General features: G+C 40.6%; 1 protein-coding gene across 3 annotated transcripts in view; it reads left to right on the top strand.

Annotated features, from left to right (window-relative positions):
- SLC35F4 (solute carrier family 35 member F4) overlaps positions 1-24,868 on the top strand; it is a 133,887-nt gene that overhangs the window by 69,536 nt on the left and 39,483 nt on the right. Inside the window, exons 1-2 of one of the 3 annotated variants that reach the window (XM_069950032.1) lie at positions 1,898-2,048; positions 24,147-24,338. In XM_069950032.1, the coding sequence (XP_069806133.1) occupies positions 1,973-2,048; positions 24,147-24,338 (268 nt within the window). In that variant the 5' untranslated portion in view covers positions 1,898-1,972. Of the gene's footprint in view, positions 1-1,897; positions 2,049-24,146; positions 24,339-24,868 lie in introns of those variants that run through there. The other 2 variants (XM_069950031.1, XM_069950033.1) reach the window with 2 other exon arrangements.

The following is a 24,868-nucleotide window of genomic DNA, read 5'->3' as shown; positions in this document are numbered from 1 at the left end:
GGTCTCCTGAAAGAGTCCTTTGGTGGTCTCCTGAAAGAGTCCTTTGGTGGTCTCCTGAAAGAGTCCTTTGGTGGTCTCCTGAAAGAGTACCTTTTTCTGTACTGATAAGTGCAAGAAACTTAAGAAGAGCTGTGTTCCGATGGGTAACCTCCCCTTCTAGGATAGTTTCTTGCTTGGAATACTATCCCCAGTAATTTTTCAAGGATCTTTATTGTTTGAACACTGATTTGAAGGGACATTGTATCCAATAGGTGGCAGTAAGGAGCAAGCCATTTTCCTGTTGAAAGAGGCATACTATACACACTTTTCCCATGGGACAATGCATGTGTTTTAAGACGTCACATGCTAGTTTGGTGTTCTGCTCAAGGAGACATGTTACCCCCTCAGCCTCACAAGATGTCCTTGAAAGCTTACTCATGTAGGAACAGAAGCAGGAAACAACCCCCAAATCATAGAAATGACATTATGGCAAATAAGCATCAAGTCTAATGGCGGTTATCTATATGGTATTATTATCAATGGCCACTATGCAAAAAACAGGGGGAAAGCCTTGTTTAGCTGTAGCTGGATAGGAGTGCATAGCCAGAGCACCAAACACCCCCTTTTTAAACTCTTTGTTGGTATTTTGTTGATGCCCCCATTTAGTCTAGGGCAACACAGCAATTCTGGGTGCAACAGGGGTCGCAGGTTGCTCTACCCCATAGATTGCAGTGTGTCTCACCTAATGCAATTAAACGAGAGTGACCCCAAAGTTGCAGTGACCATGACCTGATACAATGCAATTTTCTTGCAAACGTCTAGTCATCATGGCTGCTAGTATTTTAAAGGTCACAGCAATCCCCATTTACTTGTATTAGATTTAACACACCACAATCTAGAGAGTGCAACATGGCAGTATCTGGGCATTTCACCCAGCCAGAATCACCATGTAGCGCCAGCCTTAAAGGGGTATTCCACTCAAACATAACTTTTGATATGTTGCTGACCATGGTAAGACTAACAAACTTGTTATCAATTTAGTCTCCTTCTCCCAGTTCTTAGCTGCTGCGTTCTGCTGAAGACACAAAAATCTGTGTGTGAGGCTATTCTCTCTGTCTCCTCCCCCCCCTGTCCCTTCTGAGACAGTTTATGTAAACAAGTCCCTGGCTGGCTTTATCTGCAACATTGTAGCTTTTTTGTAATGCTGGGAGTCAAGTAGCTAATGAACTCACTGTGATTAATACTCCCAGCATTACAATGTTGGAGATAAAGCCTGCCAGAGACTTGTTTACATCAGCCATCACAGAAGGGAGGGGGAGACAGAGAAAAGCTCACATACAGTTTTCTATGTCTTCAGCAAAAAGCAGCAGCTGACAATTAGGAGAAAGAGACTGAATATATAATAAGAATTATGGAATGAATTGTTAGTCTCACCATAGACAGCAACATATCAAAAGTTATCTTTGAGTGGAATACCCCTTTAAGGTGTGAGTTTTGTGACAGGTGCACTTTAAGAAACGGAAGTTTTGGGCAAAATTACATACTGCATGAAAAATAAGTTAGTGTTCCAGCCACTGCATGTATAAATAAATAGATTGTTTACAACACAAGCATCTCTACTATGATATGTCGTATTAATCCAAAAAGAGGAAAAAATATATAATAAAACCAAATATGAGTGGTCCAGCTCTAGCTGCCTCTGTGATTGTGGGAAGGTGGGGTTGCACATTAACCGCTGCGCCTAACAATTGAAGGCTGCTAAGTGCTGGCACAGGTCAAGAATTGTTTGAAATGTTGCAAATGGTTTCCCTGGGTAACAGCAAATCAGGTTCTCCAGCCTCAGAGCTGCATTTCCAAATCGACAGCCAGGTATCAGCCTCAGAAGCAGCAGCCACAGCAGCCAGTGGATGAGTGCAAGGACAGAGAGCAATGTCTGGACTGCAGGGACCAGGGACAGCCAGCAGCTGCCTGTAAACTTCACCCCACCAGCACCATGAAGAAGCACTCAGCCAAGGTGGCCCCTGTCTCATCCTTCAGTGTCTCAGAATTACATGCAGCTATCATAGACGGTAATGAGCTCTATACTTTACTCCATCCCTGATACAGTCTATGGAACTTCTCTTCTTCTCAAGTTCATTGCACTAGATAGGAAGACTCAGAGATGCTTGTGCATGTGTTATATGTGAATGTTATTTTGTTGCAGATATATATATATATATATATATATATATATATATATATGTGTGTGTGTGTTTTGCAGCATTAGATTAGAAGACGGTATAATGCAAAATGCCTCTTGGTAGACATAGTATATATGTGTATATTATATTTGCCTATATAGTATATACAGCTAGATGTGCAGATGCATGATGATTTTGTTGCATTTGGGATATCGTAGCTTTATGATGTGCTAAGTTATAACTCATCGTAGCTCGTACCTGGATATTATACCAGGACTTGTGCTTTTTTTTTTTTTTCAAAACTCTGCTACATTGACAAACTTGACAAACACTCGACTGTGTATACCTATGGCTTTGCTGGGTAAAATGTAGGCAAATAGAGTTCCACTTGCCATGCGAAGCCTACTTTATCAATAGTCAGACCCTGTTTTTGGCAGTAACTTTAAGGAGTTCACATCAAGGTGAACTTTGAATGTATATGTGTATATGTGTTTATGCAGTTGTCATTTCCCATACAGATGTAGCAGAGCTGGATTTGTTATATGGCATTTCGTAACATATTGTTGGTCTCTACTGCATTGTGTTAACTCTTCATAGGAAATTGAGAAAAATCACATACTATCTGCAACCTTCCCCCTACCTTCCTGAGAGGTGTCCCTGCCATGCAGTTACTTTATTAGCTCTTAGTGTTATTATAATCCTTACAATGCTGCAGTCTCCTCTTCACCTTGAGACTCCGGAGAAAACACAACCAACTAGTGATAGTTTGCAGGAATGATAATGATGGGTAGCAAATCCTTGGTGTCTCGCAGAGGCTTGGTGGTACCCTCTAAGCACTTTAAAATTCTGCAGACCGTCAATGCTGGTATGAGGAAGTCCTTAAGAGAGTGTCCCTTTAACCCCTTCCTATCCGCAGGGCAGAGTTGGTGAGTTGGTGGATCTGCGCTATGCGCTCTGTGATGCGCTGATCCTGCTGCAGTCTCCGCTCTCACAATATTCAAGTCTTGTCTGTGGTGACAACAACCTGACGTCAGTTCTAATGCTCAAAAGAAGAAGAAGATGAGAAGGAGAGGGAGAAGGGGGGGAAATAGCCAGTGTTAAACTGTAGCAATAATAATCCATGGCTGTCCAGATAACCTTGTCTGTGCTTGAAAAGGATGTGCAGGCTGAATGCAGTCTGTCTGTCTCATGGTATTTTATGACAACCCTGCTGTGGTGCTGCTGGCTACTTTGCATTCTGTCTTGTTTTATCGTCACGGAATAAGATTGGATTGGAGGGCAGAGATTAGAGGGTTAGTACGTGAGTTTCAGCCACAGAGTATACAATGGGAATAGATCATGGTCAATGCTGAATATGTAGCTACTTTATATGGATGAGACATGACTGATGTATTTAGCACCGATGAACCCATGTACCATTGGATTTATTATATGGGAATTTATTGTATAGATAAGCCCTTGAGTTGTCCTCTTCTTTCAAGTTGGGAAATTGTTCTTGTATGGTCTCCTTAAATCTTCCTAGGTATGGTGTGAATCAGGAATATACCACAGCATCGATGGCAATATGACCCTGAATGGGCTACACTGACCCTGAACGGCAACACATGGAATGGCTACTGTTTATTATATTGGACCCATATGCTAACATATGCACCATCTTGTTGTCTATGATTTATTCTTCTAGGGGTAAATATGACCATAATAGACTATACGTTAGAAGATATTGTATGTAAAACATAGTGATATAGTCTATAAGATTGAAAAGAGACACTTGTCCATCAGGTTCAAAACTTAGAACCCTACTGCGTTGATGAAGATCAGGGGTAAGGAACCTTGGCTCTCCAGCTGTTGCAAAACTAAAACTCCCATAATGTCTGGACAGCCAAAGCTAAAGCTTTGGCTGTCCAGGCATGATGGGAGTTGTAGTTTTGCAACAGCTGGAGAGCCAAGGTTCCCTACCCCTGTACTCAAGGAAGGCAAAAAACAACAACATTATGAAGCAGATGCCAAATGCCCTATACAACAATGAAAGGTATTTCCTGACTCCAGATATATCAGAAGAAATCCCTGGATACATGTCCTATCTCCAGAAATCTAGTACTTATAGCGTGTAATATTATATAGTTCAATAAACAGTAAAAGAAAACTCTGCACTCCTCTATATAAAATTAAGGCACACATAAGTACAGTATAGGCTGATTGATTTCTATAGGGACCATATAGGATCTCCAGTATGACCCCTTTAAGGAGCCTATTGAATTCAGATGATAAACAGAGCTGTACTGATGGCCCTATTAGGAAATATATAACAAATATACCCAGCAAAAGCCCTAATATATGAATAAACTCTCTACGGAGGACAAGGTCAAACAGGATACAAGGTGGCATAATGGTGTTTTTTTTATACAGTGATATAACTATATATATATATATATATATATATATATATATATATATATATATATATGTTACAGCGAACTAGAAAAGCAAAGAAAATAATAACAGAACCAGACAATGAAGCAATAAAGATTTGATAGAACTGACAATAGACAGAGGTTATAAACTTAGTGGATGTCTAAATACAATATGAATGTTTAAAGGGGTTGGCCACTTTATAGTAAAATAGTTCAGTATACAGTATTAGTAACTGTACTCACTGAACTTACTGATGGCAGCTCCTGGTGTACCTCATAGAACTAAAATCAGACTCCCCTCCTCCAGGCTGGGCTTTCCTGCTCTGTGGTGATTCTGTCCATAAGATGGCCGACATGGAAGAGCATGTTACCATGCCCCACCCCCAAGTGTCCAACACTGAGCCTGTGGACACTGGGGTGGCAGGGCATGGTCACATGCTCCTCCATGTCGGCCATCTTATGGATAGAATCACCACAGAGCAGGACTGCAAAGCCTGGAGGAGGGGAGTCTGATTTTAGCTCTATGAGGTACACAGGGGGCTGCTGTCAGTATATACAGTACAGTGAGTATACTAATACTGTAAACTGAGAAATTTTACTATAAAGTGGCTACCACTTTAAGTATAAAATCCTACACCGGGCTATACAGTAAAGCTCACAACACACAAATGTCATCTAACTTAGGAGGCAGACATTGATTTCTGAAGCTGCGGTGTGTTTCTTGTTAGGGATCTATGATAGAATATTACACCAGAAATAATATGTCCACCAGGTGCCCATTACTCTATGGTAGCGTACTGAATGGGATTTTGGAGTTTAATCTTGATGGCCTGTCCATGGAGTCTGATCCCTGGTAGCCCTACAGGTAAAAGAGTTCTCCAATTTCAGATATTGATCTCTTGTTCTCAGAATAGGCCATCAATATACGATTGGCGGGTGGCGACATGTGACTGCAATGCCGATCATCTGGATATACTTGGCTCTGTACATGGTGAATTGGTGTTGCTGGGTTGCTGCAGCTCAGCTCCCATGGAACTATACCTCTGGCAATTGTACAATGCCTATATCCAGGCACCAAAGTCACCATGTAGCCCTAGTCTAATGCATGTGTATGACATGCTAAATAAATAAGGAAAAGGAAGTGACAATTGAAGTGAGAAAATTACTCACGTCTTGGAGATGATTTACAAGGTCATATGAGTCATAATGAGTGCATTTGATCATAATTGCCTAATACTGCCCCCTTACATGGAGCAGGTCATATGGAGTATTACCATCCGCCACTAACAGGTCAACAGTGTGCAGTGTATAGGTTGTTAATATAAGAGTAGGCTGCGTTTGGGGAGTATTTATTTTGCAGATGAATAATTCTCATTATTGGTGTCAGCGATGAGACATGGTGTCACATTTTAATACTACGGTGTAGTTTTTAGGTGTTGTGAAGAGGACTGTATAACCTATTAGGTTGCTGTAATTGCAGGAATCCGTAGCCCCCTTCTGCCTGGGGGTGTCATGAGTTCGGCTCATGCCTTGCTGTGCCACTAACAGCGGTGACTGGCTTATTTCAATTTCAAAGCCTTGCTTAAAAAAGGACAACCAGATTCTTAAAATAACCCGTAATATTACATTGGTTGCATTAAACAATATGGAATATAGCAATTTGTATTGTCGGGATATTATCTCTCTAGTGTATGTTAGGGTATGTGCACACTATGCAATCTGAGCAGATAAGAACACTAAAAACAATGACTGGATCTATGAGGGTGCGTTCACACTGAGGAATCCTCATGGAGAACATCCCGCGGATTCTGGCGCTGACCCCCTGCTCGTGCTTACGCGCATCTCCGCCCATGTCATAGACTCCATTCTATGCACAGGCGGATTCCGCCACCTGCCCAAAGAATTGACTTGTCAATTCTCTTGGGCGGAAGGTGGAATCCACCTGTAATATACAGGTCCATATTCCTGTTGGCGGTGCATAAAAGCGGTGCATAAAAGTGTGGTGCATTTTAGGATAAAAGTAATGTATGCATTGTATCCATAAGGGGAGGATCCCTATCAGCTAGCTCTGTATACATGTCTACACAGCTGCTTTGGCTAAAAGGAGAATAAGGTCATGTTCACACACTATCATTTTTACTAAAATAACGGCTGTTATATTACACTCAAAATATCGGCCATTGTTTTTAGTCTTAAATTATTTCCATTGAAGTCGGTTCACGCAATATATAAAATAATGGCCGTTGTTTGCAGCAGCAAATTAATGTATTGGCGTCTGTGAACAACGACCGTTATTTTAGTTGTTCATGCACAGATTTTTTTTGGACCGTCCTTACACTGTCTTCTCAACAAAATTCAAATGACTATATCAAAAAGGGTGTTCAAAGTGGCCATTATTCAACCTAAACTCAAATAACGTACCAACAAATACCAATGTGCCGACAAATGTTATTTGATCCTCAGAACAGTGAGTATGAAATAACAGCCATTATTATAATACAAAAAAGACAATGTGTGAACTGTATCTGTAATATGTAGTTGATATGCGTTGATTCATAGTTTTATATATATATTTATAATACAAAGCTCCAAACCTCCTGCTTCCATATAGCTTTAAATGTTTATATTATTTCTATCTGCAACCACCACTAGGGGGAGCTTTGGCAAAAATGTCTGCTTTAAAGTAAGCCAACAAATAGCTAATATAGACAACAGGGTCTAAAGATGTGCCAGCCTTACCAATGTGATCATTTTGGCACATTTTGAGACTGTCTAGTCTAAGTTTACATTATCTATGTATTAGACGGGATAAGTAAACCAGCCTCATCATATACGCCAGGGATTTGGACAAATAGAGCTCCAACAGCTATAAAGATATATTAAGAAATGAATCCGTATATAATAATGGACCTATTCATATTACAGAAATTACATTTAGGCTATGTTCAATCTACGTGAACGACCGATTGGTCCGTGACCCAGCCGGGTCACGAAACGGTACTGCTGTACCGACCGGATGATCGGAATCAGCGTGCGCCCACATCAGAACCTCCCACAGCACACAATGAAGCAAGCGGCCGGAGCGTCATGTCATGACATGTCAGTTATTTGCAGGTCCGCATGGGATCCCGTCCGGAGCGTATACGATGTGTATTTGCTCCGGCTGGGATCCCATAGAAATGTCGGTAGTGTTCACAGGCGTACAGAGTACGGCTGTTATTGCCGATGGCAACAACGGCCGTATTTTTACGTAGTGTGAACATAGCCTTAAGGCTGAACATCTTCATCTAGTATTAGATCCTTAACACTATAGGGGAGATTTATTAAACATGGTGTGAAAGTGAAACTGTCTCAGTTGCCCCTAGGAACCAATCAGATTTCACCTTTCATTCCTCACAGACCCATTGGAAAATGAAAGGTGGAATCTGATTGGTTGCTAGGGGCAACTGAGACAGTTTCACTTTCACACCATGTTTAATAAATCTCCCCCCATGTTTCTATCTCTGAAACTAAGAATGACATATCCCCAGTTAAAGGGGTAATCCAGAAGGAATGCTGGGAGACATCCCCCCCATCTAATATTGATGGTCTATCCTGAGGATCCCTAGTCATCTGGTCCACCCTTTAACATGTCTAACCTTTTAAGTCTGTCTTCTTGCTGGTCACATAAAAAAATGGATTTTGAGGGAATCTGGTTTTAAATGTATTTAGTGTAATTCTTATAGAATCTTCAGCATACAGGAAAGGTTATCTCCGGCACGTTAATGCTTTACTTTGCATATAAATCATACATATGATGACTAGCGGGTGGTAAGAGCCAGACAAGTGGTGACCCTGGAGGTTCCCAGCAGCAACTTTGAAAGCAGTGAAAAAAGTAGAGGTCATTGAATGCCTGAAAATGACGACGGAATTTAGATTAGCTGTAAACTGCTTAGAAGTGAATGTGAACGTTTGCATTTGTGTCAGTCACAAAAACCACTCAATAGAACCTGAATAAAATTGCTTAAATCAAATGCAGCAGCTACATAAAATTGTATATAGCCCAAATATCTTACCAACCCAAAGGAACATCCATAATAATTCAGATTTGTACATACAGATAGTATTTTGGGGTCAATTAGAGATTCACAAAAATCCCTTAATGGAGATTCCAGGACTGTAATATTAACGGGGTTGTCCAGCGACAGTCTTTTTCTTTCAAATCAACTGGTTTCAGAAAGTTAAATAGATTTGTAATTTACTTCTGTTTAAAAATCTCAAGTCTTCCTATACTTATAAGCTGCTGTATGTCCTGCAGGAAGTGGTACTGACACAGTGCTCTCTGCTGCCACCTCTGTCCGAGACAGGAACTGTCCAAACCAGATGCAAATCCCCATAGAAAACCTTTCCTGCTCTGGACAGTTCTTGTCTTGGACAGAGGTGGCAACAGAGAGCACTATCAGTCTGAGAAGAACACGTCATTTCCTGCAGGACAAACAGCAGCTGATAAGTACTGGACAACTTGAGATTTTTAAATAGAAATTTAAATTACAAATCTATATAACATTCTGAAACCAGTTGATTTGAAAGAAAAAGGTTTTTTTGCTGGATAACCCCTTTAAAAGTCTATTTTTAGGTTAGGTCACCAATATCTAATATATCTTAGGATAGGACCAGAATGCTCCAGATCCTGTAAATCCAGTAGTTAATGGATTGGAAATCCCATTTAAAAGTGAGTAAAGCATAATTACCAGTCAACTTTATGCAACATTATGGTAAAAACCCCAAAAGCTAAAGCATTGAAAACTTCTTGTCATTGTCAAGCTCTAAGATTGGATAGAACCTAAGGAGAGCATCTGGATGGACTTATTTGGTGTTAAAGGAGAATTCCCAGCATATCAGTTGGGGTCCAAACCTATTGACTTTTCTCCGGCACATTGTCCCCCAACCTCCTGCTCCTGCTCCTGCAGGGCTTGAAACTCTTGGGATCTTGGGATAAAATTAGATTTAGATACAGCGGGTGGATTACACTTGGCGTATTGAGACTGAGATGACAGCCTGAAGAAGCGCGCGCATGCACGAGAAACAGCTGTAATTGCTTACTGCGTGTGGCGTCCCCCCACCTGCTGTTGCATGCTATGTTTTAGCCTGTGTGTCATATGAAGTAAAGAAGGTTGCATCAGATGTTGAGTGCCCCCTCTACTTTCTTTTCTTCTTGAACTGTTAGCCCTTTGGTGAAATCCTTTAACCCTTGGTGACATCCACTGTACATGTGCAGCAGATGCATGTTCAGAGACTATAAAGCAAGCTCAGGAGCTGAGCTCAGTTCATAGACCGCAAATGCCAGCGGCTATCAGTTAGTGACTGACATCAGTAATCACGCTAATGTTATTCATTTAAACCCAATCATAGTTATTGTGGTATTTAAAAGGCAAAATTACAGCTGCCACATGTAATGCGCGCTGTTCTCACTGTGTCAGCCAGAGCCCTTCTGAAAGTCTTCATTCCTGCCAATACAGCCTACCTTAGGCAGGTTATATTAGAAGAGCATCAATGTAACTAAGCAAAGCAAAGCAGTAGCATATAGGCAGTATAAGCGCTCTAATGATTATTTGAAAATCTAAGGATAACAAGAGTCCTCTAGGGAGAATCAACAAGTAAAAATTAAAAAAGAAAAAAATATATAAAAAAGACTTTCCCAAGTAACATAAACAATATAAAATAAACAATGGTATTGGTCCTACATGGTAAACTGTGTAAAGCCAATAAAATACCACATGCCAGAATTGGTGTTTTTTTTTTTTTTTTTGCATCATATATGTATAAAAATGTTTACCGTATCGGTAATAATAGCAAAGTCCTAGAACCATGATAGCATTCTCAATATAACGGTATGGTTTGTAATATTCAGAATCTTTCAAATCTCCTATTTTTTTATAGCCTTTGTGAAAAATTCATATTTTTAATGATACAGTTTTGTACATGTTATTTTATAATTTAGTTGTGTGTGCATATGAATAATTTACTGTATAAGTGTATGTATTGATTATTATGATTCGGGTCAATACTTTTTACCGTAAAACTGGTATCGGATAGCTCCTGACTTAAATAGTCATTTCAACAAACTATGCATCAATCAATAGTACAAGCGAATATAAGAAACTTTGTAATACATCTTATCAGACTACAAAGCTTCCTTCTCCTTTTATCAAGCATCTCTCCTATCCCCTATCCCCTATCCCCTACCCTTTTGTTTACTGCTTGTGACTTAGGGATTAGATTACACAAAATACAAATCTATGGATGGAGAGGAAGGAGATGAGAGGGGGAGTGCCTGGAAATACACACAGGCTGTAGAGAGGGATAAAGACAGCAACTTGCAGAGTAGAAATCTGCTGCAAAATACCATATAAAAAATAAAAAAATGACTGAATCATGTCCACTCAGGTCAGCCTATACTGAAAGGTCATGTGAAACGACAGGTAGGCCTTAAAGGGATTGTGTCACCTAAATTTTCTCTTACTAATTACAGTCAAATACAAAAAAAATGTCCTTTCATTCTATTGTTTCTATTTTTCAATTTTTTTTTCTATTTTCTGGTTGCAATTTTTTTTTTAATTTCCCCTTTTGTACATTGTTATGGGGGCTGCCATCTTGCCTAGGCTGTTCTTAACAGCATTTAGTAGCATGCTTTACAGCAAGCCTCATGGACATAGACGACAGTATATAGACTCTGTCCCCTTGAGATGAATGCAACACATTACTGAGTGCGCTCTGTAACCTTTGAAGTGGTCAGTCAACAGGGGAGCTGCTTTTGCCTCCTCTGCCCAGTGGTGTCACATGTCACTGCAATGCTGTATAGATCACTTTACAGCAGCCTCCTCTTATCACCACAGACACAACAGGAAGTCTCAGCTTAGTTTTAGCCCCAGTGGTAAGAATGAAAACTGCAGAATTTCAGGATTATTTTATAATAAAGAGAGAAAAATGGAAAATGAGAAAAAAGTCACCAACAATTCTTTAAAAATGTTTAATAGAAAAACAGTATTTAAACAATGTCATTTTCTGATAATACTTTTCCTTTAAAGTGACACTGTCACCCCCTATTTGCATTTTGATTGCTCTCCACAGGTGTAAAGGGTAAATGTTACAGCTTTCATTACTTATTTCATATCACACCTCATGGTGCTTGTTCTGGTAAAAAAGTCGTTTTTATCACCTGTGGATTGGTATATGTGGGCGGGGCCTCGCAGCCTATGTGCCACATCACCCTGCCCCGCCCCCATCCGTGACATCATTACATAGGCTCCGCCCCCTCAGTAGCCATTGGAAGGGCCAGCCTAAAGCTCTAGGCCCCACCTCCCTAGATTGTCCCACACCAATGGCTGCTGAGGGGGCGGGGCATATGTGGCAATGACATCACAGATGGGGGCTGAGCTAAGTGGCGCTAGGGGCAGAGCGATGTGGCACATAGGCCGCGCGGCCCCACCCACATACACTAATCCACAGGTGATAAAAATGACTTTTTACCAGAACAAGCACCATGAGGTGTGATATAAAATAAGTAATGAAAGCTGTAACATTTACCCTTTACACCTGTGGAGAGCAGTCAAAATGCAAATAGGGGGTGACAGTGTCACTTTAAGTTTATTTGTGTATTATTAGAGTAATCAAAAAAGACAAAGTCTGTAGATTCCTACTATGTAAAGTTATCACATTCTGGCAGTAAATATGCATGTCATGTAGTCTCTGATCGGGATATCCCTCCTCTAGCCAGAGCGGAGAGCGGCTATAAAGTGGGACATCTCTGGAGGACTCTGCTCATCTGCGCCTTAGAATGATCCATTGGCATGGTCGATTGATTTCAATGAACAGTTTGTAAGGCTTCATTTCTCATGGTCTGTGGCTTATCCCAGTGATAACAGCTGATCATGCATGCGAGGTGGTGGTCCCTGTAACACTGCAATAGGCTTATCACTGGGGGACCTGTTCTCTGCCAAGGGATTGTCCAAGCTGACAGCAAATGTCTTCTCATTTGGATTCTAAAGTCATATATGCCGCCAGTATGGGTGGTTGTCAAAAGCACCGGTCTACTATTTTTCATATTAAGCAGTGTCCACATTGTAATAAGATTTTGCTTTGTTTAATTGTTTGATAATAGTATTATAAATCTTATCTCCTCCCAAGTCTCGGCAAGCCGCAATGTAAATTCACAGATTAGACGGTACACGTCCGATTCTCTTTTCCGTCAAGATGCAGACTTCAGATTTACTGTTTCAAGATCCGCGAATGACATTCCCGAAGGCTTTCTAGCTTCGTGAGTATCAAAGAACGTAGATGGATTACTGCACCGTATGCATCCTCTAGACTCTTCAATTTTTTTCGATGCCACAGGGAATTTCAGAAGAGCTCTAGAGTATTTTGCATTATGTAGCTGGTAAACCAGATAAAATTGGATAGTAACTCATATTGAGTTAAGCAAGACGTGCAATGCAATCATAATCAAGCATGGCCACCGATGCAAGGCACGTAAAAAAAAAGGACAATTTGCAATGCTGCATTTAATATGATGGTTTCATACATCTTTCATAAGCTGAAATGCTTCCAGTACTTAGAGACCGTCACGCGGTTTTGTGTGATTTTCAAAACTGTGGGAGAAAAACAGAAGACTCAAATTTGATGGCATTTATAGTCCATTTAGTCTCAAGGTTTAACATTCTCCTTCAAGGTCAAAATTACTGAAGAGAGAAAAGAGATTCATTTATCTGTTTGATAAGAATGATGACTGAATGTCCCCATTATATTAGATCTGATGAGACTATAACTGAACGCATTAAGCAAGATGAAAAAAGTTTTCGCATTTAGACGCTTTGTGTCTGGTTTGAATAAGATTGGATCACGTTTCTGTTGAGCGCCTTTTATTGTTAGTTTGTCACATTTTTTTCGGTTCCTAGGACTGTCCCTTTTATCGTATTTCCTCAGATGGTCAGGTCACTGCCTCCCTACACCTCTCTGCTGCTGTGCTCATTCAATTATTTGATTGGCTAAAGGCCATACTATGCCCGCCCACATTCTTACACCCCCCCCTATCATTTCCAACATTGTATCTGTTGCGGCTGTGTCTCACCTGCACCCTGGGCTCCCTTGTTGTCCCTTGTGGGCTCACCGGAGCCCACATTCTCAGACCCGGCACTGCTCCCCCTTTCAGCCATGTGGGGTGCCTTACCTCTCCACGTTCCTGCTTGCTTCCTCACTGTGAAATTTAAAGGGCCAGTGTCCTCTTAATTGGCCTTGTGCATGTAAAAGGGGACTTGCAGTAGGCATCCTTGTTGGAGCCTCTCCATGCTTCCCTAAGTGTGTGGTCCCAGCTTTTGCCTGTGGTTCCTGCAGTCTGTGACTATTGCTCAGTTCTCAGCCGCGAGTCCTGCTGCTGTCCTGCCTCCCTATGTGTCTCCAGTTGCAACCCTCAAGCCGCCGCTAGCAAGCCAATCCAAGGGTAGCAACCTGGGGGTTGCTTGCTGCAGCAAGTCCAGCCTACCTTGCTGTGGGCAATGGTAAAAACCAGCAGCCCCTTAACTCCGCCCCCTGGTGCGGCTCAGCCACTGCTAGTGGCAGATCAGCAGATCCACTACTTCTGTCGTAACAGCATCCACTTGTACAGCACACACAGCTGTCAGGCTTGTTCTTCCAGCACCAAACATTGGGGGAGATTTATCAAACTGGCGTAAAGTAGAACTGGCTCAGTTGCCCCTAGCAACAAATCAAATTCCATTTTTCCTTCTTCACAGATTCTTTGGAAAATGAAAGGTGGAATCTGATTGGTTGCTAGGGGCCAATTCTACTTTACACCATGTTTGATAAATCTCCCCCATTGTCTCCAAATCTTGCATATACTAACAGCATACAGTATGCATAGTGATATTCCTGCTGTGGCCATTGGCCTCATTAACTCATCACACATGAACCCCTATTTGTATCCATGGTGTGGGTGCTTGCAGGGCTCGGTGCTGGAAGTCAATCAAGGGAGAGGAGTGGAAGTGGGGTACCAGCCTGTGGCACTTCAGGGGCTCGGGACTGCAGCCTGGACTGCAGACTAGATCTAGCAGAAGCTACAGATCATAGCATAAACTGCAGCTGAAAGAATCCTTTGAAGGCTATACACATTAGAAAGCCGGCAGCCATCAATAATAGCTCTGCCATATGAGAATTAGGGGAAGAATATGAGTGGACAGCCCTCTGGGTAGAGCCAGAAACAAAGGGACACATCGCTCAAACTTCTTTGTTTTAGTGATCATGGGGTTCTCAGCAAACTTATGACATTTATACGGGTACTCCAGAGACAAAAATTTATATATTTTTTAATAGATAGTTTGTGTAATTTTTTAAAAATTTCTATATGTACTTCCAATGCCTGGCAGCAATAAGGATTGACATGGCCCGTCTGCTGCCACCCCTACTTGTGTCGGGAACTGCAGGGCAATAAACCATACAGTTCCCGATCGCCTACTATGTTCTAGTGCTGCTACACGGCAAGAGCCCGGAGTCTGGCATCCTCTGTACAGAGAGGGTGATTGCTGTCGCCTCCCGCTCGCCTTCTAGCTCAGTGAGTGGTGATAAAAATCAGCGCTCACTGTAGTAGGGCACCCTGCTCTTTTTAGCGCTTCCTGCAGTTCCTGACGCAAACAGTGGTGGCAGCAGAGGAGCAATGTTTTTTTTTATTTAAAAAACAGTCTTCGGAGTACCCCTTTAGTCAAAAATTATTAAAAGTGACAGATATCCTTTATACCCACTGTCTAATGATATTGATCAGAGTTAGCTTCTTTATCTTCAGATCTACATAAAATATTGGGTAACGTTACAAGTACATTGTATTCCTTATCTTGTTGCAAGTTATATTATAGTCCCGTGCTGCATTTATAATTCTGCAAGCTTCTGGCATCTTATTTTGTAAACTTTTGATAGAGATGGGTGTATGAGACAGACTTCTTCTTCTCCATCATCACATGACCAGACATTACTTCCCTTCGCTGAGGTGACATGTTGCAAAATAACGTGTGAATTGTTGTGAGTAACTCCATCACTTTTCTGTTAAGTCTCGGTAACAAAAGAATATATTATAGGCCGGGAAGCAGCTCAGCCGCCCGGTTTGCCAGTGAGAGTGACTAACCGTATTAGTCAGTCATCCCAGGGGGAGTAGGTGTTTGTTTGTGTTTAGTTGAACCTGTTTCACTACAAAGGAACGAGTCACATATGAAGCTTTGCAGTATATTTGCCTTCTGCTTCAGGCGTATAAAGCTTGCCATTAGTCATGCACTATTCTGCTCTCCTGGTAATCTCCATTCCATGCTTGCTCATCTTTACACCCTTATTTAATATGTACGTAGTGCTGAGTCTAGTCCCTACTGGTGCTGATCCCATGTCGTAGTGTCCAGACAATGAGGCGCTAAAGGTCAACGTTACCTAAGCATATTTATATCATGAGGATTTTATTTGCTTTTTATACTATGTAATGAAAGTTTTTTCTATTTTGCTGGATTTTTCCGACTTTCATCTTCAGGTATGACACCTAAGTCCACACCTTGTCTCTGCATCTGGTGTGAACACCGCCCATTGAGCTGGTTGCGTTCTACAGTGCGTTTTCTTTAAGACCCAGTATTGTTATAGAGCTGAACAACACTATTTATTTCCCTGCCCCGTAAGGATTGCTGTCTATTTTGCCTCCTCTATCAATGTCACTATTAGGCATTGGTCTGAATGTAAGTCCTGCCATGGTGGTACCTGCAGGCACTTTGTCATGCTTTGTATTAGACATCAAAGATGCCATATCCATGGGTGACAGTCATTATTTATATATAAGTATATGCATATACAACATAGTTCTTAGTAGGATTCAGCATCCGGCTTCAATTCTTTCTTTAAAAAATAAAAATAAAAACGATTTTTAAATAATTAAAAATATGTCCACGCTCAAAAAAAACAATCATTTATCATTCAGTCAGATAATTGCATTTTTTGTAGTTTTTTTGTGTGACCTGAATGTTGCACAATATTTCTCATGAAACCTCAAACATTAGGAATTTTTACATCCGAATTAGTCTAATAGATACTACCAGCTGTGCAGGGGAGACCGGATGTGGTTCCTGACTATATTTCTGTATAGGACTCAGACGCGTCTGCTATCTAGTCAAAATCTAGGTATTCCTGAGGTGTTGGCCTTGTCTCAGTTTACTTTTTTACTTGTCTTGTTCCTTCCTGAGATTATGAATTAAGGCTCTATTACACGGGCCGATCTGAAAGAGCCCTTACTTGCTCCTTGTTCCCCACTCGCTCACTTGCTCCTCGCTCCCCACTTGCAGCCAGCACTATTATTTGTGCTTACCACGAGCAGGTACAAGAACTGCGCGCGGTGGGGGGGGGGGGTTGTCTACTGCCGCTGCTCCTATTACACAGGGCAATAGCCAGCAGACCATCATTATCGTCTCCATTTTTTTAACATGTTGAAAGACAAGGCTGATCTTTGCCTTTTAGCAGGAGCTATTACACCATGTGATTATCGGCCGTAACGGGCGACAATTGGCCAAATACGGCCGATAATCGCTTGGTGTGATAGGGCCTTTAGAGACAAGCTTATTCATTTTCAGTCTATGTGCTTTAGTTAAAGAGAATAGGGATGATGTTTAGGGAGAGAAATCCTAACCTCCACCATTACATGACATAACATACCATCAAAAAGAAGAATCCCGGCACTCGCCAACTTCTGCAAAGTGATTTATTTACACGTGCATATACAGACAGGCGGATAAGGACACGTTTCGGTGAAGAGCCTTTCTCAACAAGCCTTGTTGAGAAAGGCTCTTCGCCGAAACGCGTCCTTATCCGCCTGTCTGTATATGCACGTGTAAATAAATCACTTTGCAGAAGTTGGCGAGTGCCGGGATTCTTCTTTTTGATGTTCCTTATTTGGCCCAGGCACCGCTTGTTATCGGAGTGCCGACCTTTTCCAGATAACATACCATCAGTCCTAGGATAAATGTTACTTGGTAAATTCTGTAAATGTAGAGCAACAGCTTCATTCAATTTTATTTTATTATTAAAAAGTATTGTATTGTATTCAATGGTTTCACACACTTTTCAATGATCAAAAACCACAAACTAGAAGTTCTCTGATTCTGTTCTAAGTCAAAAAGTAGACTGGACACCATGTCTGGAGGTAAAACGAGTAGTGGGATGGGATTAGATATCCACCCATCCTTGTACCCATTGGGAAGACATTTTTAGAAATTATTCTGAAACTAATTTGTATAGATATGAGGTATATAGAGTGAGCAGTGAGGATATTTCAAGCTGTAAAGAGGTATGATGCATGTGGTCCGACCATCTTTACGAAGGCCTGGGAGTAGATTTATCAAACATGGTGTAAAGTGAAACTGGTTCAGTTGCCCGTAGCAACCAATCAGATTCCACCTTTCATTCCTCACAGACTCTTTGGAAAATGAAAGGTGGAATCTGATTGGTTGCTAGGGACAACTGAGCCAGTTTCACTTTACACCATGTTTGATAAATCTACCCCCTAGTGTCTTATTCATACATGAAAGTCAAGTGAGTGAATTTAGCTATTCCACAAGAGACATAGGGTCACTGAAATGCAGATTAACTCCACAACATTCAGTCATTATTCCATATTAACAACAAAGAAACGTTGAAATCAGCTCACCTTCTGGGCTGGACTGACCTATCTCAGTACATTGAAGAGGGTGCACGGTTCCTGCGGTGGCTGACCACCAACAAACAAATGGACTGAAGATAGTGTGGCTCCGACACACCAAGATTTGTTTAAAAGGTAAACTTTAATAAATCATAATATTAAAAACAGCAGGACAAACCATGCTGCATGGCCAGATCGATGCGTTTCGCGCATGCACACTTAGTCAGAAATCATGACTAAGCGCGCATGCGCGTAACACGTTGATCTGGCCATGCAGCATGGTTTGTCCTGCTGTTTTTAATATTATTATTTAATAAAGTTTACCTTTTAAACGAATCTTGGAGTGCCGGAGCCACAGTATCTTCAGTCCAATTATTCCATATTGTTGTTTTCTTAATTTTTTTTGTTGTTTTAATAAATTCCTTGATTTATGTCACAATTAAGCTAGGCTTCTTTATTGGGTACATTATATTACAAGAGACTCACATAGAAAAGTGTTATATAAGTGTTATAAAAATTTTATATATCCTCTGGTTGATGTAATAATATGTAATATAAAATGTAGGCATAGGGACAGGGATTAATCTCTTCAATCTTTTTGCCGATCTGCTGCTTTTAGCTGTAATAATTTTCTTTACATTGGAAAAAAAAATACCATAGAAACACAAGAACATAGAAAAGTTGCAAAAGAGACACGTCCTTCATGTTTAAATTCGGACCCTACATTATTGATCCAAAGGATCCATAACCCAATGAAGCTGTAAATGATCTCATATTAGACGGATTCCTTGCAGATAAATAAATTGGTCAACAACCCTTCTCCAGAAATCTTATGCGATCCTTCAAAAAAGGTATTTTGACACCCTTGACCTCTTTTTTTTTTTGAAACAAAAAATAGTAAAGGTCTGCTACACCTAACCCCTACGAATGGAGTCCACCCCCTTCGAGTGCACCACTATTCCCAGCGCTCACAGGATATAAATGAATAAATGAGTATGTACCAATATAGAGGGCTCTCTAGAAGCAGGTGGTGTGTTACAAACACTGTCAAGACATATGATTTGTGCACCTGTATAAATTGTACGTCAACATTTATTGCTTGAATCTATATATCATATTGATAGTAGGTCATCGCTGTAAAAAACCTAGTAAGGTAAACCTAATAGTAGAAAGCAGTCTATATGCATAGGAAATACATAAAAATCACATATAAATGCCTAACTAGTATAAAGATAAAAATGGATAAAATCTATAAGATAAAATAAAAATTGTGTGTATATGGAGCCTAGTGAGGTTGCCTGCGCCGGGCCCAGCGCAGGCAGCTCACCTAGATGTATTTAGCAGTAGTCCCGAATCAAGAAGTCTGGCATGAGCTCGTATCGCTGGATGGCCGTTGGAATAATTATATTAGTGTCCTAGTGAGACAGCTTACTTTTCAGATCATACACTTTGGGTGAGATAAGGTGCTATAAATGACAAATGGTGGAATGTCCACCTCTCACCCTGCCGGCGGTAGCTCCCACGGTCCAATATAGTATTGTAGCGGCGGTCCAAGTCTCAGTCAGTGCGGCTTCTATGCAATCCGTGCAGTTGAGATCTGATTCAGCACAGTGGGTTGTCTCATGCTGTTTGCAGCATCCACATGCATGTGAGCGCGCGCTCTTGTTAACTGCCGCTTGGTTTGAATGTCCAGGCAGATACGGCTTGAGTTCGGGATATAATCAGTAAATGATAAAAAGGCTCTGTTATCCTTGGTTCTTGTACGCGTTTCAGGAGATCTACTCGCTCCTTTCCTCAGCAGAGAACTTGGATAACTCTGGTGCAGCCATGTCTGTTTGGACTTTATATCTGTTCCAAATCTAACAACAAGACCCGTAATGGATCGTTCCGGATGGTTTTGCCATGTTTTTCAGGTCAGAAGATAGAAGTGCTTAACTGGACCTATAAAGGGATGAGTGGCTCCCCATGTGTAGGTATATACATAAAGAGATTCGTTGTTGAGTCCCCTCTATGTTCCAACATGATCCTGTAGTGTCCATCTTTAGAATAGATGTGGGGTTATGCATGTTTTACATCTTCGGTGTGCAGATGTAGCTTCTCCCTTGTGTGAATTCTATATGTCTAGTTGTCCAATATGGCTTCTCTCCTGTGTGAGTTCACATTTCAAGATCGATTTTCCAATGTGACTTCTCTCCTGTGTGAATTCTGATTCTCCTAAGTCGGTTCCCCTATCTCTACTAGGGCTGAACCCAGTTTGTGTGTCGTATATAACATGAGTTTATATCAACTTGCACATACGTGTACATGTATGTATATAAATAAAAAAAAAAAAAAAAAAAAAAAAAAAAAAATAATAAATTGATATACCCACATACACATATAGGAAAAAAAAAAAAAAAAACTGAACAGAGTAAAAAATAAATAAATAAATGACGCACATGAATGGGTAGATCTTAATGGGGTGACGGGAGTCACCAAGGGGCGGTCCAGGCACTGATGAGACAGTCTGGCACTGTACCGTCCGTCGGTAATACCCCCGACGCACACATTTTTGAGGGATATAATGTGTAGCATCAGATGCTTCCGTATTATACGTTCTGCCTCCCAAAGGTACATGATTTACATCATGTAAGAATACACTGCCCCATTATTTACAGAAAACCGAAGATCTCTAGTTCGGCGTTGAGACCATAGGGTGTAAGCGTCTGAAATTCAAAGATAAATCTGGACTCCTGTCTTGACATTTTGGATATAAAATCGCCTCCCCTCCAATCCTTCTCCACCTTTTGTATAGCTGCATAAGTTGTACCCCTCAGTCTACTTTGGTGTGCTTCTTTATAGTGGGCCGACAGTGTGTGTTTGTCATAACCCCTTTTTATGTTGTAAAAGTGTTCTGTTATTCTCTTTTTTAGGGTTCTGGAAGTCCTCCCTATATACTGTTTGTGGCATGGACATTCGATGATATATATGATGTTTTCAGAATTGCATGAGAGTGTGTCTTTGATTTTATGTTCACATCCATTTGCTGTTGATGTTACTATAACAGTACGTCTCTGGAATTGTGTGGCTTTGCAATTGCTGCACATGCCACACCTAAAGAATCCATTAATCTCAGGACATATAGTAGGTTGGGAGCTACCATTCCTTGCTCTCACAGTCGGAGCTACCTGTAGACCTAAGTTGGGTGCCTTAGAATACACTATAGGCGGTCTTGGAGGTAATAAGGGGCCAATTAGTCGGTCGTCCTGTAAGTGGTGCCAATGTTTGGCAATAATTTTGCCTATGTGTTTGTAATTAGAGTTGTAGGGCAGGACTAATTTGGTGTCTTGATGTTCGGCATCTTTGGTTTCTATATTTGATGGTTCTAGAAAGAAAGCACTCCTGTCTAGCTCCCTCGTTTTATTTAGGGCCTTTTCAAGTGCTGCTTCTGGGTATTTCTTTTCTCTGAACTGTTCCCTTAATATGGATGCTTCCTGTTCAAATCGGTCATTTGAGGTACAATTCCTTTTGAGTCTCCGGAATTGGCCGAAGGGGACATTGAGCAGCCATTGAGGTAGGTGGCAGCTATCAAAGAGTATAAAACCATTTCTTGAAGTAGGTTTATGGAAAGTGTTGCACTGTAATTTGGATGTATGGGTAGTGATTTGTAAATCTAAATATTCTATGGAAGCTTGACTAAAATGTGATGTGAATGTAAGGTTTTTTTTTTTATCAACCAACCATTCCATCATCTCGTGGCAAGCAGTTCCTCCCATAAATAAACTCTTCTATGATGATCTTCTGTCCTCCTCTTTCTCATGGTTTCAGGCCTAGGTACAGACAGATCTCTGTACCATAGGGTTCACTTAAGTGTATACAATGTTCTACATGTAGTCTGACTAGTGCATTTAAGTCTTATTTGCCTTTGCAGCAGCTGCCTTGCACTGAGTACTAAATTTAGGTGTACTGCCCACTAGAGATCTCCTAAAATCTCCTAAAATGTGTTTAGGAAAGATCACTGAAATTGGCTGTTCTATTTAATTCAGATTCCATTACTAATTTGGATTCACATAGAAGCAGGGACTCTTGTTAAAAGAAAGAAGGCCCTGCTCCTATACAAAGAACAGCAAGGTATACATTAACATAGCAAACGTAGTATGTGAAAGCAGCAATGTATATACAGCACACATTTACATTGCCCTATGTTAACAGTGCAGGAAGGTATACATTGTATAGCTTGACAATTAGGGCCCTATTACACTGAGCAGTAACTGGCCAAATCAGGGACATGATCAGTAGATGACAATGCTCATCGGCTGATAGTGTCTTTAGGTCTAGACCTAAAATCATCAGCCGCCAACCATGCATCAGCCGACGGCTGACAATACATTACCTCTCCTTGCTCCTGGTCTTCTCCTGCCCCCTGCTTGCTTCCCGGTGGCTGCAGCTTCAAAACGAACTCTGAGCTGAAAGGCCACTCTGAAGGTGCAGCTGCTGGGAACCAAGCAGAGGGCAGGAGAAGATCAGGAGTGTTGAGAGGTAATGTATAACAGTTTAGGGCAAGGGATGCATGGGCATCACTTAAGATGTCCGTGCAGTCCTTGCTAAACAATTATCAAGTTGTGTGATAGGCTCAGTAAACGAGTGCCGATCTAGCAGATTGGCGGTCATTTACATTATTGATTGGGCCGTCATTATCCTGTCTTATAGAACCCTAAATGTAGGCGAGCAATGACTGCTGTCTTTGTACATTCTGTGGTGTTGTACGTTATCATTGTAGGGCCCCACATGTTTTTTTTTTAAAGAATTCCCAAAAAATTTTATAAAAAATTTTAATAAAAAGTTTGAATAATTTCGAATCAATTCACACATCTCTTTTGCCAACTAATATCCATTTTCAGTGTTGTTTAACAAATGTTTTACAATATACTGCAACATTTGTTCTTATCCCAAGTGTACAACTTTACATTTATCTACATAAAAATTTAATTTGCCTTCATTTTCCCCAGATCCCTCTGTAATATTATACTATGCTCTATTGCGTTGATTACTTAGTTTATATAATTTACAAATTTAGAAATTTTACTCCGTAAGCCACGTCCAATGTGATTAATACTTGTACTGAAACAAAGAGGACCCACTACTGACCCTTGTGGTGCCCCACTAGTAAGGTTCAATTAACAAATAATTCATGAACTTAATTAGCACACAGTATATAGTTAATTAGTTACATAACTACTAAGATCCATCAAGTTCAGCCTGTCTCAAACTTAGCAAATCAAAAATCCGTGGCCAACTGTACACATTTAGCCACTATATAACTCTCAAAGGGCTATGTTCATTAGGTGATTCAAGAAGAAAACAGACCCTTGGACCTCCGTGTGTAAATCAGTAGGCAAGGCAAAGAAATTCTAGAAAAAAACATAATGAGACACATGTACTATGGTTGCCAACATACACTTCTCTGTGTCTCAAGCTCTTTTGCGGTCCTTAATCATAAAGGAGATACGTACCACTTATCCAATTATTGTATGATGTTTGAAGAAAGAAGACTATGAAGAGTCCAAACTTAAGTTGTAACTCATCATGGTCTCTATTTATGGATTCTTCTGAAACAACTGGAAATATGAACAGTTTGGTTCTTCGATATCAATGGATATCTTCCTAACGTTCCACCAAGAAGAAAAGTAAATCCACCAGTAGTCATCTTGGAAAAAAAGGACAAATCTGAAAAACAAATCTACTTATTACATTAGATTTTTCAGTAGAGTGATATCAAGATATCATAGACATGCTTTATCCTTCTTGATGGGGTTGATGTTTTCAAGACAATGTTTATGGGAGACTTATGACGTTGAAAGGATGTTCATAATCTGCTGGACAAAATTCATTCCAACTCTCTCTTCTCAGATACTTCGCACTCATCCGTTTCACGGTGTCTCTCCGGAATCACATACTCGAATTCATGTAGTAGCACAAGAAAGAAGATCTGTCATATGTCTTCAACCGAAGAATCTTCCTCTCCCATGTTTGAAATGGAAAGTAGAAGTCCCCTTCAAAGGTTTGAATGCAGCAGATCCAACTTGGTCCCGAGTGGTTCAGGTATGACTCGTCCTAACAATACTGGCATTATGACTTTGTGATTCTTATGTTATTACAGAAGGTATTGGTGTTCACCGTATTGCCTTCGGATTTTCCACCTAACCAGTATTGTTCGTCATATTAATGCAGTCAGAAGATAAGGATGACATTGGAAAACAGGACTTGCACCTAAGGAAGAAACCATTCTTATAAAAAATTATTTAAGGACGAAGATAATTTAAAACCCAGTTAGAGACACTATTGCTAACCCTTGCCTTATAGAACAGTTTATTAATTTTTTTGTACCATATGTTAATCTGTTCTTACCACTTTTTATGCAAAAAGTTCCATTGAGCCACTCTTTACGTCAGATGCTCTTATCCACTTCTCCTGGACATCTTCAGGGTGAAGGCTAAGCTTGCACAGGGACTTTAGAAAATTACATCTATGAATTTCTTGAGCTAGAGAGAAAAAAAAACAGCTCTGCAAGCAGGTTTCTCTAGGGTACTTTCCAATTCAGTTTTATGTTCTGATGAGATAAAAACACTGGA

The sequence above is a fragment of the Dendropsophus ebraccatus genome, chromosome 13 (genome assembly GCF_027789765.1).
Source record: "Dendropsophus ebraccatus isolate aDenEbr1 chromosome 13, aDenEbr1.pat, whole genome shotgun sequence".
NCBI classification, from domain to species: domain Eukaryota; kingdom Metazoa; phylum Chordata; class Amphibia; order Anura; family Hylidae; genus Dendropsophus; species Dendropsophus ebraccatus.
Note: the sequence above shows the minus strand (reverse complement) of the source record. Positions and strands in the feature narration are given on the sequence as shown.